The 25090-nt window shown below is 57.8% G+C and overlaps 2 protein-coding genes across 3 annotated transcripts in view; both read right to left on the reverse strand.

Moving 5' to 3' along the window:
• Positions 1-8655, reverse strand: part of PHYH (phytanoyl-CoA 2-hydroxylase) — a 13652-nt gene extending 4997 nt beyond the window's left edge. Inside the window, exons 1-6 of the mRNA XM_056114512.1 lie at positions 8550-8655; positions 5805-5863; positions 5148-5258; positions 4023-4191; positions 3529-3610; positions 2194-2375 (exon numbers count right to left, since the gene is read on the reverse strand). Of these exons, the coding sequence (XP_055970487.1) occupies positions 2194-2375; positions 3529-3610; positions 4023-4191; positions 5148-5258; positions 5805-5863; positions 8550-8627 (681 nt within the window). The 5' untranslated portion in view covers positions 8628-8655. The remainder of the gene's footprint in view (positions 1-2193; positions 2376-3528; positions 3611-4022; positions 4192-5147; positions 5259-5804; positions 5864-8549) is intronic.
• A 5242-nt stretch (positions 8656-13897) lies between these two features.
• SEPHS1 (selenophosphate synthetase 1) lies at positions 13898-24692 on the reverse strand. Of its 2 annotated transcripts, none has more exons than XM_056114564.1 (9): positions 24560-24692; positions 22368-22622; positions 19892-19995; positions 19177-19284; positions 18486-18607; positions 16993-17083; positions 16395-16494; positions 15266-15478; positions 13898-14163 (listed from the first exon to the last, which is right to left on the reverse strand). In XM_056114564.1, the coding sequence occupies exons 2-9, from the start codon at positions 22558-22560 to the stop codon at positions 13949-13951; spliced, it is 1146 nt and encodes a 381-aa protein (XP_055970539.1). In that variant the 5' UTR covers positions 22561-22622; positions 24560-24692; the 3' UTR covers positions 13898-13948. The 2 variants fall into 2 exon arrangements, with proteins under 2 accessions (XP_055970539.1, XP_055970538.1); XM_056114563.1 differs by having other exon boundaries at positions 13899-14163; positions 18486-18640.
• Between the last annotated feature and the right edge of the window lie 398 nt (positions 24693-25090).

Raw genomic sequence — 25090 nt, forward strand, 5'->3', positions numbered from 1 at the left:
GGTAGCTTCAGGAAAGGCAAGTGTCTGAAGCCCTTGACCATATCTCTAGTCCGACAAATTGAATTTTTTCTTTTTTGGGTCATACCTGGCAATGCTCAGGGGTTACTCCTGGCTCTGCATTCAGGAGTTACTCCTGGTGGTGCTTGGGGGACCCTATGGGATGCTGGGAATCAAACCTGGGTCGGACGCGTGCAAGGCAAACGCCCTACCTGCTGTGCTATCACTCCAGCCCCAGAAATTGAATTCTTATGAGAGTCAAAGACACAAACATTTCTCTGATGTTTGGTTTTAGGAAGCCAAATGTTGACCAAAAAAAGGTTTTTTTGGCTTTGTTTGACCACACCTGGAGATGCTCAGGGATTACTCCTGGCTCTGCACTCAAGAATTACTCCTGGTGGTGCTCGGGAACCTTATGGGATGCCGGGGATTGAACTTGGGTCAGCCACGTGCAAGGCAAACGCCCTCCCCGCTCTACTATTACTCTGACTCTAAGAAGGTTTATTTTTTAAGTTGAAAAAAAAAATGGTATATTCTGAAGCCCGGCAAGGAGGAGCGATAGCACAGCGGGTAGGGCGTCTGCCTTGCACGCAGCCAACATGGCCGACCCGAGTTCGATTCCTCCGCCCCTCTCGGAGAGCCCGGCAAGCTACCAAGAGTATTTGATATGCCAGACACAGTAACAACAAAGTCTCCAATGGAGACGTTACTGGGCCCGCTCGAGCAAATCGACGATCAACGGGAGGGCCTGAAGCCCGGCAAGCTACTGAGAGTATCTCGCCCGCACAGCAAAGCCTGGCAAGCTACCTGTGACATATTCAATATGCCAAAACACAGTAATAATTGTCACAATGGAGACGTTACTGGGCCCACTCGAGCAAATCGATGAACAACGGGAGGACAGTGACAGTGACAGTGATATTCTGAAGCAGTCCTTGGACTTTTAACATAGAAATTGAATTGAGAACTTCCCTGAACTTTTTTTTTTTTTAATTGAGTAAAAGGAAAAGAAAAAAGTCACAACCCTAGGTTGGTAGAGTGTCCAAGCACATGACTGGAGGTGTGAGGTTCTGGGCTCAATCTCCATATGACAAAAACAAAGCAGCTCTCTTCCTGGCCAGGAAGAATGCGTACATCCACACTGCGAGATGTCTACAGAAATCCGCTACATGCTCGCATGCCACAAGGAGAGGCGTCAAACAGACTGTGGCTGCAGAGACAGTCAGGAGGAGGGCGCTTGCCTTGCTTGCACCTCACCCTGGCTGCATCCTGAGCACATCACCTGGTCCAGAGCCCCCAAGGGTGGCCCCCTGAGCCCAGGGCCAGGAATAAGCCCTGAGGGCACAGTCAGATGCAGCTCAAAAAGACAAAAAAACAAAATTTAAAGAAAGTTGGGAGGGGCTGGAGCGATAGCACAGCGGGTAAGGCGTTTGCCTTGCACCACACGGCCGATCCAGGTTCGATTCCCAGCATCCCATATGGTCCCCTGAGCAACGCCAGGGGTAATTCCTGAGTGCAGAGCCAGGAGTAACCCCTGTGCATCGCCAGGTATGACCCAAAAGAAAGTTGGGAGCTGGAGACACATTATACCGGTGGGGTTCCTGCCTTGAATGTGGCACTCCATATGGTCCTTGGAGCACAGAGCTGGGAGTAATCCCTGAGCACTGCTGCATATAGGGATGAGTCCTGAGCATTGCTGCATACAGCTCCCTCCCCCCCCAAAAAAAAAACAAAAAGGGAAAAGAAAACAGAGATCCCAGCACCACGTGGTCCCCACCCCATCACCCCCCCCCCAAATAAATAATCAAGAAGAAAGAAACGAGGGGCTAGAGCAATAGCACAGCAGGAAGGGTGTTTGCCTTGCATGTGGCTCGATCCCTACATGGGTTCGATCCCTAGCATCCCATATGGTCCCCTGAGCACCACCAGGGTAATTTCTGAGTGCAGAACCAGGAGTAAGCTCTGGGCACTGCTGGGTGTGCCCCCAAACAAACAAACAAACAAAAGAGGAGGAGAAAAAGGAGGAGAGAGGGAGAAGAAGAGGAGGAGGAGGAGGAGGAGGAGGCAGAGGTGGAGGAGGAGGAGGAGGTGGAGGAGGAGGAGGAGGAGGAGGAAAAGAAGAGAGAGCATTTTCCTGGGGTTGGGGGGTGCTCTATCTGGGCATGAAGAGACTGTGACAGCCTCGGGAGCACCCACCTCCCATTTTGGGTAGCCGTGCGGCAGCAGGGTACCCTTGTGCGTGCCGGGGATCACCACCAGGCAGCCATTGTTGCGGTCAATGTGCTCCATCGCTGTCCAGGCACAGACGATGTTGTCACTGGGTCGGAAGGGGAAATAGTGCAGGTCCTGGTGCAGCGGGTGCCGGGAGGTCTTCTTGCCTGAGAGGGGACACCTGTGTCACCTGCTGCGTAAGCCACCAGGCTTGCTTGAGCCCACACATCCCATATGGTTTCCCTGAGCACTGCCAGCAGTGATTCCTGAGTCCAGTCACACCCTGAGCGTCGCTGGGTGTGACACGAAAAGCGAAAAGGAAAAAAGAAAATGCAGCTTGGGGCAGGGGTGCTACAGTGGGTGGGGCATTTGCCTTGCACAGAGCTGACCCTGGGTTCGACCCCTCACACCCATGTGGTGCCCAGAGCACCGCCAGGAGGAATTCCTAAGTTTGGAGCCAGGAGTAATCCCTGAGCATTGCTGGGTGTAACCAAAAAAAAAAAAAAGCCAAAAAAGTCCACCAAAACCAACAGAGTTTGTGGCAGGTTGAGGGGGGTAGGGGACGTTGGGAACCTGGGGGAAGGGAGGTAGGTACGCTGATGGGGATGGTGTTGGAATTATGGACGTGGTAAACCATTATTAACCATACTGTCACAGAACTTCAATCCATATATATATAAAAGAAAAGCAGCGTCCTGGGTTCTGCCTCTGAATAAGTCCCTCACGTGCTGGGTTTTATTTATTTATTATTATTATTGTTTTTGTTTGGGGGCTACAGTCAGCAACACGCAGGGATTACTCCTGGCTCAGGAGTGCCTGCCGCCAGTGCTCGGCTGGGGACCATATGGGATGCCAGGGATGGAACCCAGGTCTGCTGCAAATGTGCCTTCCCTGCTGTCCTATTGCTCGGACTCCTCCTATGAGCTGGATTTTAGTCAGTCCAACCCAGAAATGGAAAGGGCCGAGGCCAGCGAAATGGCCCGGCAGGACAGCACCTGCCTTGTGTGCGTAAGGCCCCAGGTTCGAGCCCCAGCAGCATATGAGATAAAGTGAGGAACAGCTGCATCAGGGACTTGCAGTTGGGCATAATAACGTCGTTGGGTCAGGCTACATCTATGATCACCTGCACTCACGCCGCAGGCCGAGAGTGATCAGGGTTAACTGCATCTCACATCTGAAGTCACCCCTGGGCCCCAGGATCAAGCCCAGAGAAGGAGCAGCCTCACATGTGAAGCCCAGCAGTGGGACGGGACACAGGCTGCCGTCTGGGTGGCCACCCAGGAGTCTGGATGGCTTCTCCAGCAGAGCCAGGGCACTTACCCGTGTCCGGCGGCTTGTTGATCAGCATCGTGTGCATGGCCATGATATTGGGGCCGGTGAAACACTCCACATATTTCAGAATCTAAGGAAAAGCGAAGAGAGGTCATGCACAATGCGAAGGGGCCGGTCATGGCCAGGCATACTTTTGCTTGTTTGTTTGCTGTTGGGGTCACACCTGGCAATGCTCAGGGGTTACTCCTGGCTCCAGGGACCATACGAGATGCCGGGGATTGAACCCCTGTTGGCCGTGTGCAAGGCAAGTGCCCTCCCCGCAGTACTATTGCTCTGGCCTCTAAGCATAGCTTTATATAAGAACCAAGAAGGTAGGTAAGGAAGATTCCAGAATCCAGGGGATACCATGGGGATGGGGCTCGAGTGGACATGTAGTGAGCCAGGGGCTTCCTCCCTCAGGCACGCCTCTGATCAGGCCTCCCTGACGCCCCAAGAACTTATTCATTGATTCATTCATTCACTCCTGCCATCCAGGCATGTACCTCCGGCAGCTTGCAGTAGCTGAAGAGCTCCTCATCCTCCTGGAAGTCCTGCACCTTGGTCACCACCCGCTCGTTGGAGTCCTTGACCGTCTTGGCGATGCTCACGTCCTTCATGACCATCAGCCCGAGGGGCTTCACCTCCTTCCTGCAGATCCGCTCAAACTCCTTCCTGCGGGACGAGAACCAAGCCAGCCGCTCCAGACGGACCGCGAGCCCCAGAGGCCCTGCCCGGGACTGCTGCAGGGGATGGCACTGCACGACCAGAGGGACAAGGGTCCTGACCGCGGGCTCAGGCCTTCCTGGCGTGGGGAAGGTGTGTGCACACGTGCGTGTGTATGTGCCGTATGCATGTGTGGTGTGTACGTATGTGTGTGTACGTGTGTGTATGTCTGTGTGTGGAGTGTGTGTGTGTGATGTATGTATGTGTGTGTACGTGTGTGTGTGTGATGTGTGTATGATGTATATATGTGTCGTGTGTTATGCATGTGTGTGTGGGGTGTGTGTATGGTGTGGTGTGTGTGGTGTATGAGTATGTGGTATATATGCATGTATGTGTACGTGTGTGTATGTCTGTGTGTGAAGTGTGTGTGTGGTATATGTGGTGTATGTGTGTATGTATGTATGTGTGGTGTATGTATGTGTGGTGTATGTATGTGTGGTGTGCATGTGTGTGTATGTGTGTGGTATATGTACATGTGGTGCATATGTATATATGTGTAGTGTATGCATATGTGGTGTGTATGTATGTGTGTGTGTGTGTGGAGTGTGTGTGTGTGTGTGTGTGGTGGGAGGGTGAGAGGACTCCTAAATGGTGCTCAGGCGACCCTCCTGCTCCAGCCCTGCAGTGCTGGGGACAGCCAGGCACCCTCAGAGCTGGGGGGTCTCCACAGCCTGACTGAGCATTCTATGGGCCCGCCCCGCCCACTCTCCCTCACGCCCACCTGCGCTCTCTCAGCGTCGCTCCCCTATACCCAGACTCTGGGGGCAGGGCTGAGGCCAGCCCTTTCTACAGGCCAGAGGCTGGGCCTGAGGGCACCATGGTCAGGCGCTGACCTCACGGGAAGTCTCTGCTGTGCCCCAAAGCCCAGCTGGGTCCCCCACCGGACAGCGGGCTCCTGGCGTCACCTGTAGCGTTCGATGTTCTCGTCAGACACCAGCTTTTTAATGACAAGAAAGCCATTTTCTTCATAGAATTTCCTCTGCTCCAGGCTCAGCAAGTTGTTGTCGTGCGTGTACCTGAAGAGAAGAGAGAACCCCGGGACGTGCGGCTGCAAGACGCCCACACAGCAGGGCCCAAACCGGAGGAGCGCCACAGTGCCCACTCTGCATTTGTCCCTAAGATCTTTCTTTGCTTTACTTCGGCTTTCTTTTCTTCACCACGCCCGGTTGTGCTTGGGGCTTATTCCTACCTCTGCACTCAGGAATCCCTCCTGGCGGTGCTGGGGTCCCACATGGGATGCCGGGATCAGACCCGGGGCGGCCACATGCAAGGCAAATGCCTTCCCCACTGTACTGATGCTCCGGCCCCAACCCCCACTTTTTTTTGAGGTGCTGGGAATGGAACCCAGGGCCCTCCCGGGCTTGTGCTCTGCCTCTGAGTCACCTCCCAGTCCCGGAGACACTGAACACGGGTGGGCAGGTCAATGGGTTGAGATCCCCAATCCGGAGCATCACCAGGGGCAGGCCCTGAACACAGAGCGAGGAGTAGCCCTCAGCACTGTCAGGGATGCACCCCAAATCAAAAAGAATTTAAAAATAAATAAAATAAAGAGATCTACTTACTGGAATTTTTGAGGATGGGAAGTGGCCGGATACACACCCCCTGAGGTGGGGTGAGCGACCTAGGGTGTGAATTAAGGTCAAATGTCGAGCCTGAGAGGTCAAACAGGGGCAAAGCAAATGCCTTGCTTGTGGCAACCCAGCTTCAATCCCTCACACCCGAACCTTGCCAGGAGTGGCCCAAAATCCAAAAATAAAATTAAAATAAGATAAAATAAATTTTGAAAGAGAAGCAGGAGGATTGGAGAGCAAATAGAGCGGGCAGGGTACTGGCCCGGTGTGGGTCAGAGTGCAGGAAGAAGGGAGAAGAGCCATTTCTCTGGGATATTCAGAATTGCACCTGAGGGGGTCCATGCCACGCTCAGTCACTGTTTATTCCACAGCGGTTCGTGTTTGTTAGGGTTGCTTGGTTTGGACGTTGCCCCCAGCAGTGCTCAGGGCTTACTCCTGGCTCTGTGCTCAGGAATCACTCCTGGCCGCCTTAGGGGACCATATGGGAAGCTGGGATTCAAACCTAGGGACTCATCCCAGCGTCCTCCCCACTGTCCTATGACTCCTCTGTTTTGGTTTCCTCCTCTTTGTTTTTCAATTTTTGGGCCACCCTGGGTGGGGCTCAGGATCAGAGCTTACTCCTGGCTCTGTGCTCAGGGGTCACTCCGGTTGGGGCTTGGGAGTGCCAGAAATCAAACCTGGATCAGCTATGTGCAAGGCAAGTGCCCTACCCACTGTCCCATCGCTCTGCCCCCGTGCCCATGTTTTCTAGGTGATTAGCGAAGGCTTCCACAAATAACTGAGTGGGAGCTAAGGGCTGCTCACACAGTCTGATTCTAATGATCTAATCACACAGTGATGCAGGTACATCCAAAAGGAACACTGAAACTTGACAAATGAGCGGGCAGTGGAATTCGGGGATACCTTCTCTTCTTCATACCAAACACGGTGAAAACTCTCTCACGGTCTCTATTTCAAAAAACCATGATCCTCACTCCAGAATGCACACTTCTGCAGGAGTCAGTTAAAACCCGGGATGGGGCTGGAGTGATAGCACAGTGGGCAGGGCGTTTGCCTCACATGAGCCAACCCTGATGTGGAACCACATCTGGGTTCCCGAGCACCACCAGGAGCGACCCCTGAGCACAGAGCCAGGAGTAAGCTCTGAGCACTGCTGGGTATGGTTCAGAAACCAATAAACTAGGTTAGCAAGTTAGCAGGGGAAAAGGCCTTGAACACTGCTCTCTGTTGAGAATCAGGCTGAGGAGCCTTCCTCAGAGCCACTCCTGCAGCCCAGGGACATTGGGGATGCTCGGGACGGCCAGGGCCTGAAACCTCAGGAGCAGCCCGGCTCAGGGCCTCTGACAGGTCCGAGGGACCCAGGAAGCTGCATTTTCAGCGCACGGGCCCGGTGTGAATGACCTTGGAGCGAAAACCTCTCTCGCCCAGTCTCTGTGTGTGCCATCCGACCTGTAAAACGAGATTTCACAATCAGCCTCCTCCACCCCCTCCATCAGCCCTGGGACAGGAGCTGAGACAATAAATTACCCTGCTCCATCACAACTGAGCTGCAGAGAAGCGAAGGGAAAACCAGTCACTAGAACCACCCAAGACTCCAACACTCAGAGGCCAGCGGGGACAGTTGGAAGGAAAAGTCCCTCAGAATATTCTGGGCGCTTCCTAAGCACCCTGGCTCAGACAACCCGAGCAGTGCAAACAGTACACACGTCTGATTTATGGGGCGCAGAAGGACAACCCGGTACACATGTCTGATTTATGGGGCGTAGAAGGACCAATTTTCCACTTTGTTTGGTTTTGGGGCCTCACCCTGCAGGATTCAGGGATCAGCCCTGTCGGAAAGCCAAAGGCCCTACCCTATCTCCCGCCCCCAACCCATTTTATTCCTTTTTTTTCTGAGGGGCACGGCCGGGGTAGGGCCACACCAGGGGTGTTGGGCTACTCCTGGCTCTGTGCTCAGTGGTCACTCCTGGCCACAGTGGCCAGGGACTTGGACCAGTACCAGCAGACAAGGCAAAGGGGTGACTGGAGGCTGACCTGGCTCCACCCTGCCTCCCCCCCCCCACTCCTTTTGGAGCCCAGCTCCCTCCCTAAGACCCAGGCAGGCAGCGGGCACTGGGGCATGGCCAGCCCCATGGGTCCTATTAGTCAGAACAGCACCCTAGGGGGCTGGAGCAATAGCACAGCAGGTAGGGCGTTTGCCTTGCATGTGGCCTAACCCGGTTCGAGTCCTAGCATCCCATATGGTCCCCTGAGCACCACCAGGAGGAATTCCTGAGTGCAGAGCCAGGAGTGACCCCTGAGCCTTTTTGGGTGTGACCCAAAAAGCCAAAAACAAACAACAAAAAAACCCAGCACCCTAGCTATTTGCACCGGGAGCCCCCCAGAACAGGCCCTCCAGCTCCCCCGCACCCCCTCCTGCCTCGACATTTCCAGGACATTAGAGGTCACGACGTCACGACCAAGGACAAAAAGTGACCAGTCAGCTGAGCGCTGGCCTCCGGGACGACGGCCAGGGCGGCAGGACAGGACAGCGGGCGCAGAGCTGCGGGCTGAGGGGCGCCCTGGGGCGCGGGGGGCTCGCCCTGCTGCTCTTTGGCTGCCCCCGACCCTCTCCTGGGCCGTGCGCAGGGCCGCATCCCACCCACCCGGGGCCAGCGCCCCGCAGGCCTCCCCTCCGCGCTTCGGCCCGGCCCGACCCGGCCCGACGCGGCCTGGCCCGCGCGGCCCAAAGGATACGGCGCTGGTGCCGGCCGCGGGGCGACCGAGGTGGCCCAGCACCAGGCGCAGGCGGGCGGCGGCGCGCGGCTCGTCCATGGCGTTGGTGACCGGGACGCCCGCGCTGGCCGAGGCCACTCTTTAACCCGGCGCGCGGCTCCGCCTCCGGCCGGGCGGGGACCGGGACGGGCGGGGCCGCGTTGCGCAGTGGGCGCGCCGGGACACCGCACGCACGGTCCGACCTGCCACCCCGGCCCGGCCAGCGGGCCCGGGAGGACACGCACCCGGCCTGCCGCCGGCCGGAGCTCAGCAAGGGATGCACCGGTTGCAGGGTTTGCAGTCACTAGCTGGGACACTCGCTGGGCAGCAGAGTCGGCTGATGGGCCGGCAGCCCAGTCCTAAAGAGCAGAGGCCGGTTTGTGGCGTGGGCCCTGCGCAAAAGACCCACCCTGGGTCAGCTCCTGGCATCCTCTGGGGTCGCCCTCATCCCGGAGCCCCGCCAGGAGGGACTCCTGAGCGCTGCCTGAGCACCGCCCGCGGTGACCCCCCCAAAACGAAAGCAGTCAATAAATTAATTGTTCTTGTCCTTTTGGTAGTATTACCCGGCAGGGATGTGTGAGGCGCCTACTGCCCTCCTCGGGTCAGAAGTGGGCACTGCACCACCGGAGGGGACGTTCAACAACAGCACTAGAAATGCCAGTCATCCACAGGACTTGCACCCTCACCCACACCACAGGGCATGTCCTTGAGGCTTTAGACCAATAAGAAGTCCAGATGAGGCGCCAGAGCCATAGGACAGCGGGGAGGGCGTTTGCCTTGCAAGCAGCTGACGTAGGTTCAATCCCCAGCATCCCATATGGTCCCCCGAGCACCGCGAGGAGTCATTCCTGAGTGCAGAGCCAGGAAGAACCCCTATGCATTGTCGGGTGTCACCCAAAAAGGAAAAAAAAAGTACAGAAGAGACGAGTCTAGTCCATAATATATTCCTTCAAATATCTTCGTTTTGCGAGTACGTAAATAACTTCCCAATTGCATTTACACTCCCTTTCCTCAAACAGCCACCAAAGGTCCAGAAGCAGCTCACAACCAACTGCTGCCAAAGAACCGACTGCTGAGAGCCGGACAGAGCCGTGAAGCATGCAGGACAGGACGCCCGAGAGCAGATCTGAGACATGTTTTGCTCAAGGGCCGCTGACTAAGCCCAGCACGGCACCACAAGCCACTTCCCGGCAAGTCGTGACGTGTCTGGACCTCTGTGAGCGTCTGTCCCACCAGCCGTCCTAGTCAAGGTCTCTCCAGCCAGCCCTCCTGGTTTCAGCTGGGATGGAGCTGTGATCCTCAGGCTTTCCCAACAAGGACACGAATCGATTGGCTTTCCTTGGGGACCAGTTTGCCTCCTGGGTGGGGTGGAGAAATGACACAGGTTTAGGGGCATCTGCAAGGAACCCCAATCCCCGGAGTCCCACGTGTGCTCACACGGGTGTGGCGGCTCTGACGCTTGAGCAAGGCCAAGTCCCTGCGGACTGGGACCCCAAGTGAGCACCATGCCTGAGTCCACTTGTGAGCAGCAACTACCCACGTGTGCACAATAAAACTATAGCAAGGCCAACTCCTGGGTGTGAGCACCCCAGCCGGATGTGGGTCATCCCTGGAAGGGTGTTCAGGCCCATCACAGTATAAACAAGGAAGGGGCGAGGGCGGGCACCCAATCTAAACCTCATGGATCTTGAAGGATCTTAAAGCCTGGATCTTAAAGGAGGAAAAGTGGGAATCACTGACAGTAAGTAACGGTGACAAAGCAGCCAGCCTCAGGCAGGGATGAAGGGAGTAAAACAAGCAGCTCAGGGAAACAGCCCTGCACACACACCACACTCGAGTGACGTCTCACACACAGACACACGCACACACACCGCCTTGGCAGTGTCTGAAGTGCAGAGAAATGCACATGTCCGGACAGGCAGCGCAGGCAAGCACGTCTGCTGCTCAGCCTTGTTCCCCGTGCCTGCTCGCCGGCTGTCCCAAATGAACAGGACAAGGCGGGTCCTCTGGGCTCTACGGACGGACAGTCATTCCCCATCTCTTAAAGGCAAGATTAGAAGTTTATCATTCTGATCTTTTTTTGCTTTTTGGGTCACACCCAGCGATGCACAGGGGTTACTCCTGGTTCATGCACTCAGGAATTACTCCTGGCGGTGCTCAGGGGACCATATGGGATGCTGGGAATCGAACCCGGGTCGGCCGCATGCAAGGCAAACGCCCTACCCGCTGTGCTATTGCTCCAGCCCCATCATTCTGATCTTTTAAATTTTGTTTTGGGTCACACCTGTCAATGCACAGAGGTTACTCAGGCATTATTACTCCTGGTGGGACTCGGGGGATCCTATGGAATGCTGGGGACGGAACCCGGGTTGGCCGTGTGCAAGGCAAACGCCCTCCCCGCTGTTACTATTGCTCTAGTCCTATCATTCTGATCCTATCCTAAGGTGTTGTTACAGAAAGACAGGTTGTCTCTCTAATCCAGACCGTTGGAAACGCTCAGGCTTCAGTCCAGGGCTGGCGAATCCAAAGACTACAAATGAACATGGAGCCCGAGTGTCACTACTTAATACTGCGTCTCATACTTCACTTCTCATCTGGGACTGCTAAGCTCTTGAGCACCGTCTCTGACAGTCACAAGTGCAGCTGTGGGTCCCAGGCAGAGCAGAGAAATTCCCCTAGCCAGAGACCCCCGCTTTTTCACACTTTTTATTGCAGGGCCAAAGGATTGGGGTACCAGCATATATACAGCCTCAGTATGACTTTGTCCCATGCAGTCAGGAAACCAAGATTCTCTCCTCCTTAGCCAAGCTCTAATTATTTTTTTGCTTTTTTGGGTCACACCTGGCAATACACAGGGGTTACTCCTGGCTCTGCACTCAGTTCTCCTGGCGGTGCTCAGGGGACCACATGGGATGCTGGAAATCGAACCCGGGTCGGCCGCATGCAAGGAATACGCCCTACCCGCTGTGCTCTCTCTCCAGCCCTGCCAAGCTCTAATTATTGAAATCTGGCTCGGGGATGGAAACTTGTGGCAGCAGGGAAGGCTCTTGCCTTGCGCATGCATAGCCCGTGTTCAATCCCTGGCTCCTATGTGGTCCTCTGAGCTCTGCCAGGAGTGACCCCTGAACAGAGCCAGGAGTCAGCCCTGGGAACCACCAGGTGTTGGTCCAAAACCAAACCAGGAGAAAAACAAAAGGGGCCTGAGTGGTCAGGCACTTGTCTTGCAGGTGGCCACCCTGAGGCACCCCAGCATCTCTCATGGACCCCCTTCCTCAAGTGATCCCTTGTTGCAGAGCCAGGGATCAGCACTGAGCACCACCGGGTGTGGTCCCCAGACAGAAACCAAAAAACCCAACCTTCTACATTATCTGTTTCTGCCAAGAATTAAAATTCCCCTAGAGTCACCTGGTTCAGGGGACTTAAGATACTTATTGGGGGGACCAGACGTCAACCCCCAGAACTCAAAATTGCTGGAGAAGGGTCTTTTGCAAAACAAGTCTCAGCCCCCTGCAGGGGCCGGGTGGGGATGGGCCTGAAGGCCCAGACCGTCTCTAGGAAAGCGGCCCCCGGAGATCCCTTCTTCCTCTGGGGGCCACGTGGACCAGCCTTCCCTCCACAGCCGCGTCCACGCGGGCAGCCCACCTCCTTCGGCCCTGCCCGCTGCCCAGGAGCACATCCTTGCCCTCTGCCACACTATACAAACACACCACAACACTTCCTCGGTCTGTCTCTTACTCAGAGGGTTCCAACACATTTTATTTTGCAGACCACTGCGTGTGGCTTTGGAGGGCCGATGGCCGGCTCAGTTGCTACAAGTGTGTCCATGCGCGTGGCTCGGGGCCGCCGTGCTCTGGCCTATGGCTTGAGTTTCAGTTCCACGTGCACGAAGGCGGTGCTGGGTCCTGCGGAGGCCAGCCAGAGCCGGCCCCAAGCTCGTCTCCAGGGCCGCTTCCTTTGGTGAGTGGCTGGGGCGGCGGGCGTGGGCCATCGGGACAGGCTTGTGCTTAACGCCGAGGAGTTTCTCCGCGGGCTGGGGTGAAGAAGGAAGCCTCCGTTCTGGGTGACAGAGAAACACCTGTGGACAGTGCCTATTTGCGCTAGAACTACAAAATTTAATTCAAGAAAATATAGGTCCCATGAAAGACTTAAAAGTTTTATAAAACTAAAATCTAGTTTCTCCCCCAATAAATTGTATTTTAGCCAAAACCCTCCCCACACTTCTAAAATAATACTAAAAGGGGCATCTGATTATACAAGAGCATTAAAAAAAATTAAATATTTATTCGAATAACAAGTTTCAGTTCAGGCTGCTGGCGATGCAGTGTGGTCGTTGGGTTTTGTTTTGTTTTTAAACACAGATCATAGAAGCGTGCACAAAAATTACGGCGTAAGGGACAAAAAAAAAAAAAGGTTAAGAATCAGGCTAAACGGCAACTGATTTGAAAAAAAAAAAAAGGCCTGCAAATCACTATACAAAATATAAAAGGCATTTTTTAACACCACCATCCATTGGACAGTCCTTATCATCGATTACATTAAAAATTATTGGAGTAATTAATTATCTTGAATTGTGAATGAGAATTATACAGGACACCGGGAAGGCAATGCCTTGTACTATAGAACATCTAATTACAGTTGCAAAAGGTACCTTTTTTTTTTGCTACCAATAAAGACAATGGTTAATGGTATTACTGTGAGTATCAGGAAGGCTACAAAGTGAGAAATGACTTTTTTTTCCCCCTGTCTTCAAGGTGCTTCCCATGCAGAGTGAAGCACTGGTCACTGAGCAGTGAGTGGACCTTGGGAGACGGCCTGGCCTCGGATACGACGACGATGAATGGACGGACGGGGCGTATGCACCAGAGCCGGGAAGGAACTGTGCAACCTTCCTGAGGACACTGAGCTGGCCTGGCGCCGCCGACCATGCCCCTGTCCCGAATCCCGTCCAGATGCTGACAGTGATCAATACACCGAGCGAAGACGGGGCTTGGGGGCACGGGTGGGGCGAAATGTCTGTGCTGCAGGGAAGCACCGTCCGGAAGCGCCTGTGTGGCAAGAGTAAGTGTCTAAAGATTCAAAATGAATCAACAGTATTGGATAATAATATCATTCTCAACTCAGAAGCCGCCGAGACGGGGAGCAGCTTCAGTTAATGTAACAGGAAAAAAAGGAAAAAAAAAAAAAAGAAAAAAGGAAGAAAGGAAAAAAGGCCTTGGACTCTATTCTGCCACTCGCAGCCTTCCGCGTGCCCTGAGTCCCGGCTGTGTGGACGAGGATTCTGTTGCTGCTGCTGCTGCTTCTGCTGCTGCTCGAAGTCTTGAACTGAAGTGACGAGAGAAAACGGATCTAGAAACCAAACTGAGCGGAGACGCGGGTCTCGATTAGGAGGTGGCGCCGGGCGTGGGGTTGACGTTCTGCGTGGCCACCTGGGGGGCGACCTCGATGATCCGGGGCTTGTCTATGATCCGGGCCGTGCGGTTGCCCTTCTCCACGATGCCGATGATCCAGGCCTGATGGCCCTCCCCGTACTTGGGCGACTTGATCTCCGCACAGAAGCGGGCGGCCTGCTCTCGAGGGAGGCAGATCAGGAGCCCTCCTAGGGGGAGGAGACAGTCAGCCACGGCCCCAGTCACATGCCCCTCAATCCAACACCCCCCACTGAGGGACCCGGCATTAGCATTATCAGTCGGTGAGCCCCAGTACGGGAAAACAGGACGAGCACAGCGTCACCTAGTGGCAAGCCCTAATACTGAGGGAGAAAGACTCCGGGCTCCCTGCACACAGGCCGGGCAGGGCTGCCCTTTTCCACCACACGCTGGGGAATTGCAGGTAGCTGGGCCTGGGGGGTGGTCACACTGGGTCTACTGTGTGTGTGTGTGTGTGTGTGTGTGCGCGTGCAAAGCACAGATGGCCAGGCTCTCTCCAGCTGGGGGCACACCTGGCGGTGCTCAGGGGACCATAGGGGGTACCAGGGATGAAACTGGGCTTGGCAACATGCCAGCTCAATAATTCCTGAGCACAAAGCCAGGAGTAAGCCCTGCGCGCAGCCGGGCATGGTTCACACACACAGAAAGGTGAAGCAGGGGTCTGGGGACATGGAAGGGGAGAGGGTCAGAGAAAATAGGCGCTTCAAGGCCTGCTGTTCCCCCTTTCACTAGTTGGTGATTTTATTTTTTATTATTTTTTTTTGCTTTTTTTGGGGTCACACCCAGCCATGCACAGGGGTTACTCCTGGCTCTGCACTCAGGAATTACTCCTGATGGTGCTCAGGGGGCCATATGGGATGCTGGGAATCGAACTTTAGTTGGCCGCGTGCAAGGCAAACGCCCTACCCACTGTGCTATTGCTCTAGTCCCTAGTTGGGGATTTTAAACATGTATTTCTAAGGGGGGAAAAAAAATAAAAAGGAGCCTGTCCAATGTCACCCATGCACATGGGTCCCCCTTCCAACGCTGCTTCTACAAGTCACAAGCGAGTCTTAGCTCAGAGCCCAGATTGGCCCCACAGAGGGCAGTGACTCGCACCCACACACGTGTACCCATGCCACATGCGAGCACGCACACACCACACACACCCCTGCAGGCTCACACACAAACACCACACGCGAGCATGAAGACTCACATGAGCATGCACACACCACACGCACACACCATGCATATCCACGAGCACTCCCGCGTGTGCACTCACACGCTGTGTACCTGAGGTCTCGGGGCAGGTGCCGTGCATGAGGCCGAACATGTTGCCGCAGGCCTTGCTCACGGCTGCCATCTTGGCCAGCACGGGCAGGTTGTGGATGACGAAGGACACCTCATTGCGCTGCTGCCTGGCCAGGTTCTGCGCGTGGCCCAGGATGCCGAAGCCCGTGATGTCCGTGGCCGCGTGGGCGTTGAACGTGTGCATGAGGCCTGCGGCTAAGGGGACAGGGGCACGTCACTGCGGGGCTGGGGGCTGAGACTGTGGGGGCCCCTGCACATGCAAATTCCAACTCGTGGCCTGCCTGCACCTCCCAGCGACCACAGTGACCCCAGTTCTCCATCAAAGCCTCGTGGCCACTCCGGAACCAGCATCGGCCCTTACCGCCCAGGGGCGAAGGCAATCCCATGCGGCCGCGCCCGACGCAAGCACTGACCCGTGGTACTGGACCACTCCAGCCCCCAGATTTAAAAAAGGAAGTGTCTGGGCTGGAGAAAGAGTATGGAAAGTTGGGCATTGGCACGTGGCTGACCCGGGTTCAATCCCTCGTTAACGGTTGCCCCGACCCCTACCAGGAGTGATCCCTGAGCACAGAGCCAGGAGTCCTAAGAAACTCTGAATGCAGCCCCCAACAAACAAAAAAAGACTGTTCAGGTGCAGGAGAAAGAACCACACATATCCCTAGTGCATAGTCATTAAAAAATCACATGCGGCAAACAAACACGAGGGTTTTTTTTTTTTGCTTTTTGGGGTCACACCCGGCAAGGCACAGGGATTACTCCTGGCTCTGCACTCAGGAATTACTCCTGGCGGTGCTCAGGGGACCATATGGGATGCTGGGAATCGAACCCAGGTCAGCCGGAGTGCAAGGCAAGCGCCCTACCTGCTGTGCTCTCTCTCCAGCCCCCCGAGGGGTGAGTTTGTGATGCTCAATGGGAAAAAGCAGGCTCCACGTGCATGTAAAATGCATAAAAATCTATCACTTATAACATGAACAAAATTAAACAACCAGCTAAACATAGAAAAGGTTTTGGGAAAAAATGCAGGTAGTGATGCTGTTTGGGGCAGTGCAGCCTCGGTCCATGACCGGCACCAGTGGGATGCGCCCCGAGACCCACCCCGGCGCCCTTGTACCTGTCCTGTTGAGCCTGGCCATATTCATCATGGCCTCCTGATACGCCAGCTCCACATCCTCCTGCGTGACCACCAACTTGATTTTATTCCACTTCTCAGGCTGACCACAACAGGGAGGGAGAGGGTTAATCTCTACTCTGAGCCAAAAAGAGGACAGCATCATCCGCTGGGGAGTCTTTTTATTTTGGGGGTTTCTTTGTTGAGTTTTAGAGCCACACCCGGCGGTGCTCAGGGGTCACCTCTGGCTTTGTTCAGGAACAAAGCAAAGCCGGGTGTGGCCCCAAAACAAAACAAAGACAAAACTATGGCCCAAAAGACCCTCATGACTAAAGTCATGCAAACTGCCAACTACCCAGAGTGTCCCCACACCAGAACGCGCATTCTCTGCTCTGGACAGGCACGGTGTTCGCGGATTGGCTGTTCTGTGGTGCTGGGGAGCAATCCCGGTGCCCAGCAGGTAGCGCCCTGGTCCAGCCCTGACCATGTCCCGGAGTTCCCGCAGCACTGAGGCTGCGTCATGAACAGACCTGGCGGGCCATGATGGGCACAGAGAGTGCCCCCACCCCTTGCCCAGCCCCCTACAGGCGGGGTCACTCACAATGTCCAGCCACTGATGCACGGCTACGGCCACTTGCGTCCCCAGGGGTTTAGTCAGCACGAGCACGTCCCCCGGCACGGCGTTGTCTGGCCTGCGGGAGAAAAGCATCAGCTGGGGTGGGTGAGAGGTGGGCGGGCGGGAGCTACCGCAGCCCAGCAGGGCGGGAAGACTTGACTCCACGGGCCTGCATGAAGCCAACACCAGGCAGGCCGGGGTGCTGTGCGCCCCTCACCGCTCAGTGACCCTCACCAGCACCGCTGGCTTGGTGTTCACAGGCAGCGCCCGTGAAGCTGGTTCTGTGAATTGACCCGCCTCACTCCGCAGAGGGGGATGCAGAGGACAAGTGGCTACAGGGCCGTTCACCCCGGCCATGGGGAAAGTCTGCCAATGGCTGTATCCACCTGGGGAGAATCCCCACAGAAAGGGTGCTGGGCGCTTTCCCGAGCACCCACCTGGGCCTGCGACACGCAGAGAAATTCCTCCAAAGACCCTCAAGGGGCCACAAAGTACCTTCGGAGAAAGCGCTTGGCCATTGGCCACCGGGAAGACACAGGTGATGGCGAGTCTCGGAGAGACACAGAGCCGGGCAGGGCACCAGCTGCAGACAGCGTTGAGGGTCCGCCCTGCACACGCCCGGGACCCGGGCCTGGGGACCAGTGCAGTAGACTCGGAGACAGAAGCCCAGAACTCTCTCCCGCCCAGACAGCAGGAGGAACGGTGCTGACAGCCACCGTTCCTGGAAAGGCAGCGAGATGGGGAGGGGAGGGACCAGGGTTGGGACACGCAGGGCTGAGCCCCCATAGTCCCAACAGCCTGGAGACAAGGAAGGACGGTTGCCTGGAGGCTGACTTGAGGCGACTGGGTGCTAGATGGGGTGACAGAGGCATAGCCCCGACAAAGGGAGCACTTCAAGGTGCTAACTTTTGGGTGAAGACGGTGAGCTGAGTGACAGGAGCCGTCAGCAGAGGGGGCCGACCTGCCCGCCCAACGCCCCCACGGGAGCCTGCCAGGAGTGACCTGAGCACAAAGCCAGGGCAAGTCCCGAACAGCACTGGTGTGACCCAAACACACAAAAATAAATCTACGAGTCTTAAAACAGGACCAACTTTTTAAAACCAGACGTTCTATTCAGTTGTGATGGAACCGAGGGGCCGCACACGCCGTCCCCGGGCCACAGTCAGACTGACTGAGTCTTAAACACGAAGTCTCAAGCCCCCCAGGGCCAGAGCCAGGACGCCTGGCTGCTAAGGGGATGTCCTGCATGGCACGTTGGCACTGTGTTGGTCACGGGCCCACGAAAGCACCAGAACATACGTCTGAGGTGATCACTCAGAAGGGGGCTGCGTGCGCGCCTGTGCAGGTGTGTGTTTGGCGGAGGAAAACTCCCAGCTTAGGGGAACCGGGAGGTGCCAAAATCAGAGCCCAGGTCTCCTGCAGTGGAGCACGTGCTCTGCCCACTGAGCCACTTCTCTGGCCCTCGAAGACAGACTCACATGATGAACTCATTGGGTTGGCAGACCGTGGTGGCCACTCCGCCCAGGACAATCCAGGGGTTCAGCACGGTCTGGCCGCCCGTCACAGACGTCCCTGCCTCCTCGGCTGCATCTTTGAAGCCCTGTATAATTAGGGGTATCACTTTATCCCTTTCCTAGGGTGCAAGAGGACAAAAATTCAGAGTCACATCATTCAGCTCAGAACCCAGAAGAGCCCGCCAGAACATCGTAAAGGACCCAAGAACCCCACCGGGGCGGGGCAACAGTACAGCAGCTAGGACTGTCCACGTCTTGCACACTGCCGACCCAGGTTTGATCCCTGGCAGCCCGTGTGGTCCCCCAAGCACTGATGGCCGTGGCCCCCAAATCCAACAGCCCCTCCCGCCACCCCTCAAAAGATAACTGGCACTCGGCTAACTCCGAGCCAGTTGGGCCCAGACCTGCCCATTGGGCTGCTCAGGCACCAGCTGCGAAGCCCCCCGAGGCCCCTGCGCCCCTTCCCACAAGCATATCTGGGGTTGCAGGAGTGCGGGAAGGGGTCATCTCCCTCACGGGGACAGAAACCAACACAAGGGCTGTTCACACAAAGCACCGCAATGGGTGATGTGGGCGCCAGGCCGAGTGCCACCTGGGCACAGCCCACGCGCGGGGAGAGCAGCCGGCTTCTGGCCCCCCACGGCCCGGGCCTCACCCTGTCCGTCATCTTGTTGCTGACCCCCAGCAGCATCAGCATGTTGTCACACTCGGTCACCCCCATGGCGTAGAGGTCGCTGAGGACGTTGGCGCAGGCGATCCTGCCCTGGAGGGAGGGAGGAGACAGAGCAGGGTCGGTGGCAGGACGGAGCAGGGGACCCCGCTTCCCTCCCCAGCACGCAGCCTTCCCGGGCTCTGCCCCTCGGAGCGCGAACACCACGGAGCGGGCAGGCACCGTGGGACACTGGGGCTTGGGAACTCGGACGGTCCAGCCCAGGCGCTTGCCTTGTGTCTGGTTGACCAGCCCTGCCTGAGCCCTGCACTGGTACTGCCAAGGGCTGTCCAAGCGCCACTGGGTATGGCCCCCAATACAGGAGGAGGCACCTCTGTCTCCCCCCGGCCCTCTGCCCCCTGCCCAGTCTCCCTGGGGCATGGCCGGCAGAGCGGAGGGAGCCAAGGCACAGGCCCAGGTGCAGGGGAGTGGCGCGGGGGCCAGGGGGGATGGGCGTTGGCCAAGAGCTCTGCAGGGGTCCAGGCTGGCAGTCAGGGCACATGTGCAGGATGGGCATGTCCACCCCGGACCACGTCTTGCCCAGCTGGGAGCTTCCCTGAGCTGCTAGGGCTGACACTGCATGGACCAGTGTTTGATCGCCGGGTCCAGCAACCCTTGTCCAGGAACAGCAGCAGAGAAAGGAGGCACAGCCACCACTCACCATCATGTAGGGGTCGTCGACGATGGGGTAGATATAGTCGGTGGTCTGCACCAGGGACAGGCCGCCGTGCCGCAGGGGAATGACACACGTGTCCATGCCGATGCCTGTGGGGAAGCGAGGGGCCCTCGTCAGACGGGGGAGGGAACTGCGGCCGTGCAGGGGGCTCCGTGCTGGGGTCCAGCAAAGCCTCGGGGACCAGGGACCTGTGCTGGCTCCTGGCCTGGGACGGGAATGCACAAGGCACCAACAGGGCAGGCAGGCATGGTTCCTGCCTCTCGGGGTCGCTCTTCTCTTGCCCCGGCAACTCATAAAACATGGAGGGCCCCCCACGGCACCGCAGGCCTCAGGGCTGGCCACCCCCCGCCCACACCGGATGCTCCCCTGTGAAATGCAAACAGCAGCCAAGGCTCGTGCTGCAAGCCATAATTCTCTAAGCATCCCCGGAAGGGGCCAGAGAGAGAGTGCAGAGCGCTGGCCTTGCACGCAGCTGACCAGGGTTTGCTCCCCAGCACCCCACCGGGTCCCCCCAGCACTGCCAAGTATGGCCCCCAAAACAAAAACCACCGAAGAATAGGCGAAGCAGAAACGCTCGGAAGGGGCAGCGGGTCACGAGGGAAGCTCCCCAGGTCTGTGCCCTCAGAACCCACTTCGCCAGCTGCCACACCCAGGCTCATCCCGAGAGCACTGTGTGCAAGAGTTCTCAGAAACTGCTCCAGGACACCCGGACAGTGCCTCGCCCTGCCTGCCGCTTCTCCCCCAGCAGGACCCTAACCCCGGGGCTCCTCCGAGGGTGCCACCGCTCCCTCTGGGAGGGAGGCAGGCAGCGGGCGCTTTCCAAATTTCCCTCTCAGCGACAGAATTACTGGAAACGACGCAAACCCCTCTGGAACTCTGGCTTCAAGTGTTTCTGATTTGAGTGACCACTTGGAATTAAATCTCTTCCTTTGTGGGCTGTTTCGTACATATTTACACCCGCATCAGAAGTGGTCTGTCTTCCTGCAGTGCTGGGGATGGAACCCAGAGGCCGCCCCCGGGGCCTTGTCCTGTCCAGCAGGGCACTGGCTGGCCACAGGGGACCTTGAGAGGGTGAAGAGGTCTAAGCAGCCTCACCAGACTTCACTCAGCACCAGCACCTCACGTGTGAGGTCTTTTAAGCTTCAAAAAAAAAAAAGGTTTGGAGCCACACCCAGGGATACTTGGGGGGGGGGGGGGGGGGGGAAGGACCCCAGGGGGTGCCGGGAATCAAATCTGGGCTGGCTGTTCTGTGGCTTGGGGCTCCATTAGCGATGTTCTCAATGAGTCGCATGCTCCAATATTCCAAGTCTACCGGAACTGTGGGGGCAGGCTGGCTCAGTTTACCCAATTGCTGTCTCACTGCTGTCTGCCTAGACTTGCAAAGTTGGCTCACACCCCATCCCCCTGGACACCACTGCTCTACCCGGCTCACTCCACGTGTCCACAATCTAAGGGTCAGCCCGCCAGGGGCCTGGGGAAATGGGGACAGGCCAGCTCTGGGAGGAGCCTGGGTCAGGCAGTCAAGGAAAGGACAAGCCTGGCCTAGGCTCTCGGGTGCCAGGTCAGATGGGCCTGGATCAAAGGCAATTCCCGGGATAAAAGAACATCAGAAACTCGGGTCCATTAAAAAAAACTTGCAGCTGACGCCACTTTAGAGCACGGCACAATCATTTTCACGGGGACACGGAACACAGAAACAAACACGCGGCCTTGAGTGTACAGACACAGGAGACGCGTTTCCTGGGAAGCAGCAATGACAGACAGTATTAACCCATTTTACAGAGCAGAACACTAAAGCTTGAGAGCCCAGACCAGTTCATACCAGAGCCACAGCACAGCACAGCACATTTTGCCTTGCACGCAACAACCCGGGTTCAATCGCCAGCACCCAAGCTGGTCCCCCAACCCTCCCTGGAGTAAGCCCTGAGCACTGCCAGGTGTGACCCCAAAACAAGCAAAACCAGAGTGAAAACAGGAGGGGCAGGCAGCATGGGACGCCCACTAGGCCTTCCCCACGACCCTGCGGTCTTTGAGATTGGGGGTCCCCACCAGCCTCTTTTGAGAAGCTCTGGCTTTGGGGACGGGGCTGCCACGTCTAGCAGTGTTTTCCTGGCTTAAGACAAGGGTTTGACAGAGAGCTGTAGGAGAGGGCCAGCGAGGAGGTTCCATGGGACTCTCAGCTAAGGAGATCATTTGCTCCAGCGCGGCTTCTGGTGTGGAAAGGCAGGCTCCGGTCACACCTGGTGGTGCTCAGTGCTTACTTCTGGCTCTGTGCTCACACTATGGCTCTGGCCCCTCGGAGCGTTGCAATTAAGCCCCCAAACAAGCCAGAAAAAGAGAACGTAACGGTGACTGCGCTTCCAACCCTTCTCACAGGGAAAGCACACATCCGGATAACACCGGGACCTGGTTTGGCTTTTTTTGGGAGGAGGGGAATCCGAGCAGATGAGGTGGTACCTACCAAGCCTGGGCATAACGGCGCCCAGGAACTGCTCATCTTCCTGGAAGTGGTTTTCCTGCAGGGACTCCAGAAGCTTCTGCAGCACGTCCTGGGGCACTTTGCAGCCCGTGCCCTTGAGTTCCGTGAACCGGGTCAGCCGGAAGCTCTTGTCCAATTCGTAACTTTCGGGGTTAAAGGACTCCCGTGTAGACATGGTTCTGGGGCGCACGCCGCCTCCCCGCCCTCTCCAAGCTGGCTGGGTTCTTCACGGACCCCCTGGCAGCGCCAAAACAAAGACAGACAGTTAAAAGGATTTTCCCTGGCATCTGCCAGGAAGGGGAGGCTGGGCTGGGCTGCCACGCCTGGAGTAGGGGGCGGGGGGAGGACACTGCCCAGCCCCAGCTGGCTCTCACAGTGCCCTCCAGAACACAAAGCCCCAAGTCTCTTCCTAGGAACCCCTATGTCCAACCTTCAGGAAAACCTCGTATCTTGCTAATCTCATCCAGAAAACAAACACCCCCAACTAGAAACGGCGGAGAAGACGTTCTTCGGAAAGGTCAAACCCACTCAGGAAGGAAAAACTTTTCCCTCTGAGCTGAAGGCCACGGCGCCATCCCGCCCTAATAGGAAGCCCCCCCTCCCGAAAGGAGGAACACGGCTTTCAAACACCCCACGGCCACTCAGCACCTGCGCTCCATCCAGGGCGAACCACGGCTGGAAGGCAGCGGTATTTCCTAGAAAGCAAACATCCCACCCAAACCGGCACGCACTCCGCTGCCCGATACTCACTGCAGGACTCAAACCAGACACAGAACCGACATCACTAGCTGTTGGTACTACCAGAAGTTTCTGGAACTCATCCAAGTCAGATGCCCTTCATGTGAGACCCCAAACCTCACAGGTGCTCTGAGGGGTTTACCAACCTCCAGACCGACACTGCACTGGGCACACGGCAGACCCCAGTTCATCCCTGACCCCCGAGCACTGCACACATTCCCGGTTCAGGGCCAGTTTAAGTCAAGTTCATGACCAAGAGCCTGATTCCTCCCGTTTGTGGAGTTCCCACCCTGGGGCACCCACGAGCTCACAAAACCTGGGTTTGGAAGCAAACGCTTACTGCCCACCCATCCCCCAGGAGAGAAGACCACATTTGGGACCAGCACAGCAAGGATGCGTCTGAAGCCTACAGGAGTAAAATCCCCCCAACTTCCAGGTAAACCACCTGTACAAAACAGGATGGGGAAGGGGGGGGGCTTGCAAAGCAAAAGGCCAAGTTGGGAAAACTCCAAGCAACCCCTCCACTCTGAAGGGTCCGGAAGGAATGCGCTAGCTGCTCCCTCTATTAGCACCGACGCGGGGCGGTGGGGTGGTGGGGACAGGACTCACGGACCTTTTCCTTTTTTTTTTTCCTATCTCCGATCCGCAGCCGAAGAAATTAAAAAAAAAAAAAGGAAAAAGGGGTTTTAAAAAAAAAAAGGCAGGGTGAGAGCGGCGGGGGGTGGGGGGGGCGGCTCACTTCCCTTTAAATGCAATTTACATCTTCCCCAACTTTTTATCAGAGGGGGTAAGAAAAAGAAAGGAGAAAAAAAAAAGTTGCAAACACCTTAGCCCCGACTGCAGTCTCCGCATTCCCCAGGGGGCCGGGGTGGGGGGTGGGGGCTCCGGGGAGGGGAGCGCTCCGCTTGCCCGCGGACCCCGACCCCGCGACCACCAACTGCCCGGCGGGCGGAGGGGCGGGCGGGGGGGGGGGAGACGCGCGCCGGGCCCCCCCCACGGCATGACTCCCGGTGCACCCCGCTCGCCCCCCGGGACGCACAATGCGCCGGGCCCGCCGCCCCCCGCCCGCCTTACCCGGGTCCCCCCACCCGCCCCGCGCCGCCGGGGAGGGGGGGCAGGCGGCGCCCCCCGCCCGCGCCCCCGCGCCCCGCGGCCGCCCGGGGACAAAGGGGCGCCCGGGCGGGGGCGCGGGGGGCGCACGCGGGGGGCGCACGCGGGGGCCGCGGGCCCGGTTAACCCGTGCGTGCCCGCGCCCCCGCCCGGGCGCGGCGGCGGCCGAGGGGCGCGCGGGCGGCGCTTCTCTTTTAAAGCGGCCCCGGCAGCCCGCCCGGCTCGGGCCCCGCGCCCGCCGCCGCCGCCGCGCCGCGCCCCGGGCCGGCCCCGAGGGGTCCCGCCGCCCGCCCCGCCGCCCCTTTAAGCCCGCGGCCCGCGCTTACCGGTGCGCGCGGCGCCCTCCGCCTCCTCCCGAGCGCGGGGCCCGGCCGCTCCCACAATGCAGCGCGCGGCCGGGCGCCCTTAAGCGTCGCCGGAACGCGAAGGCGGCGGGCGGGAGGGCCCCGGGGGCGCCGCGGGGGGCGCGCGCGCTCGCGCCCGCTCGGGCCGCGCCCGCCTTAAAGGGGCCGCGCCGGGCGCCGCCGGGACGGGGCGCGGGGCGCGGGCGGCCGCGCGGGTTTCCCGAGCGGCGCGGGGCGCGGGGGCCCGCGGCCCGGCTGCAGCGCGGCCCCCGCACCGACCTGTCCCGCCGCGCCGGCACCCCGGGGGGCCCCGCGCCCACCCCGGGCTGCCCGCTATTGTTCCGCGGCGCGGCCCCCCGAGACCCCCAGCAGCCCGGCGGGACGCGCCCGCGCCGCCGCCAAGTTCCTCGCAGGCTGCCGGGGCCCCCCGCTCCGAGTTGCATTGTCCGCCCTGCACGTGCGTCCCGGGCCGGGGGCGGCTGCGGGCGCAGACCCCCGCGCACGCGGCTGCCG

Source organism: Sorex fumeus, unplaced genomic scaffold (assembly GCF_029834395.1).
Source record: "Sorex fumeus unplaced genomic scaffold, SorFum_2.1 ptg000026l, whole genome shotgun sequence".
Classification (NCBI taxonomy): Eukaryota; Metazoa; Chordata; class Mammalia; order Eulipotyphla; family Soricidae; genus Sorex; species Sorex fumeus.

Bases quoted from the DNA above. Each gene is read 5' to 3' on its own strand.
- SEPHS1 (XM_056114563.1), bottom strand. From the start codon at position 22,560: ATGTCTACACGGGAGTCCTTTAACCCCGAAAGTTACGAATTGGACAAG. The intron at 18,641-19,176 runs GTGAGGCCCGGG...CTTGCACCCTAG, and splicing joins GCAACAAGATGACGGACAGG to GAAAGGGATAAAGTGATACC. The intron at 17,084-18,485 runs GTGAGTCTGTCT...TTTCTCCCGCAG, and splicing joins CAACCCAATGAGTTCATCAT to GCCAGACAACGCCGTGCCGG.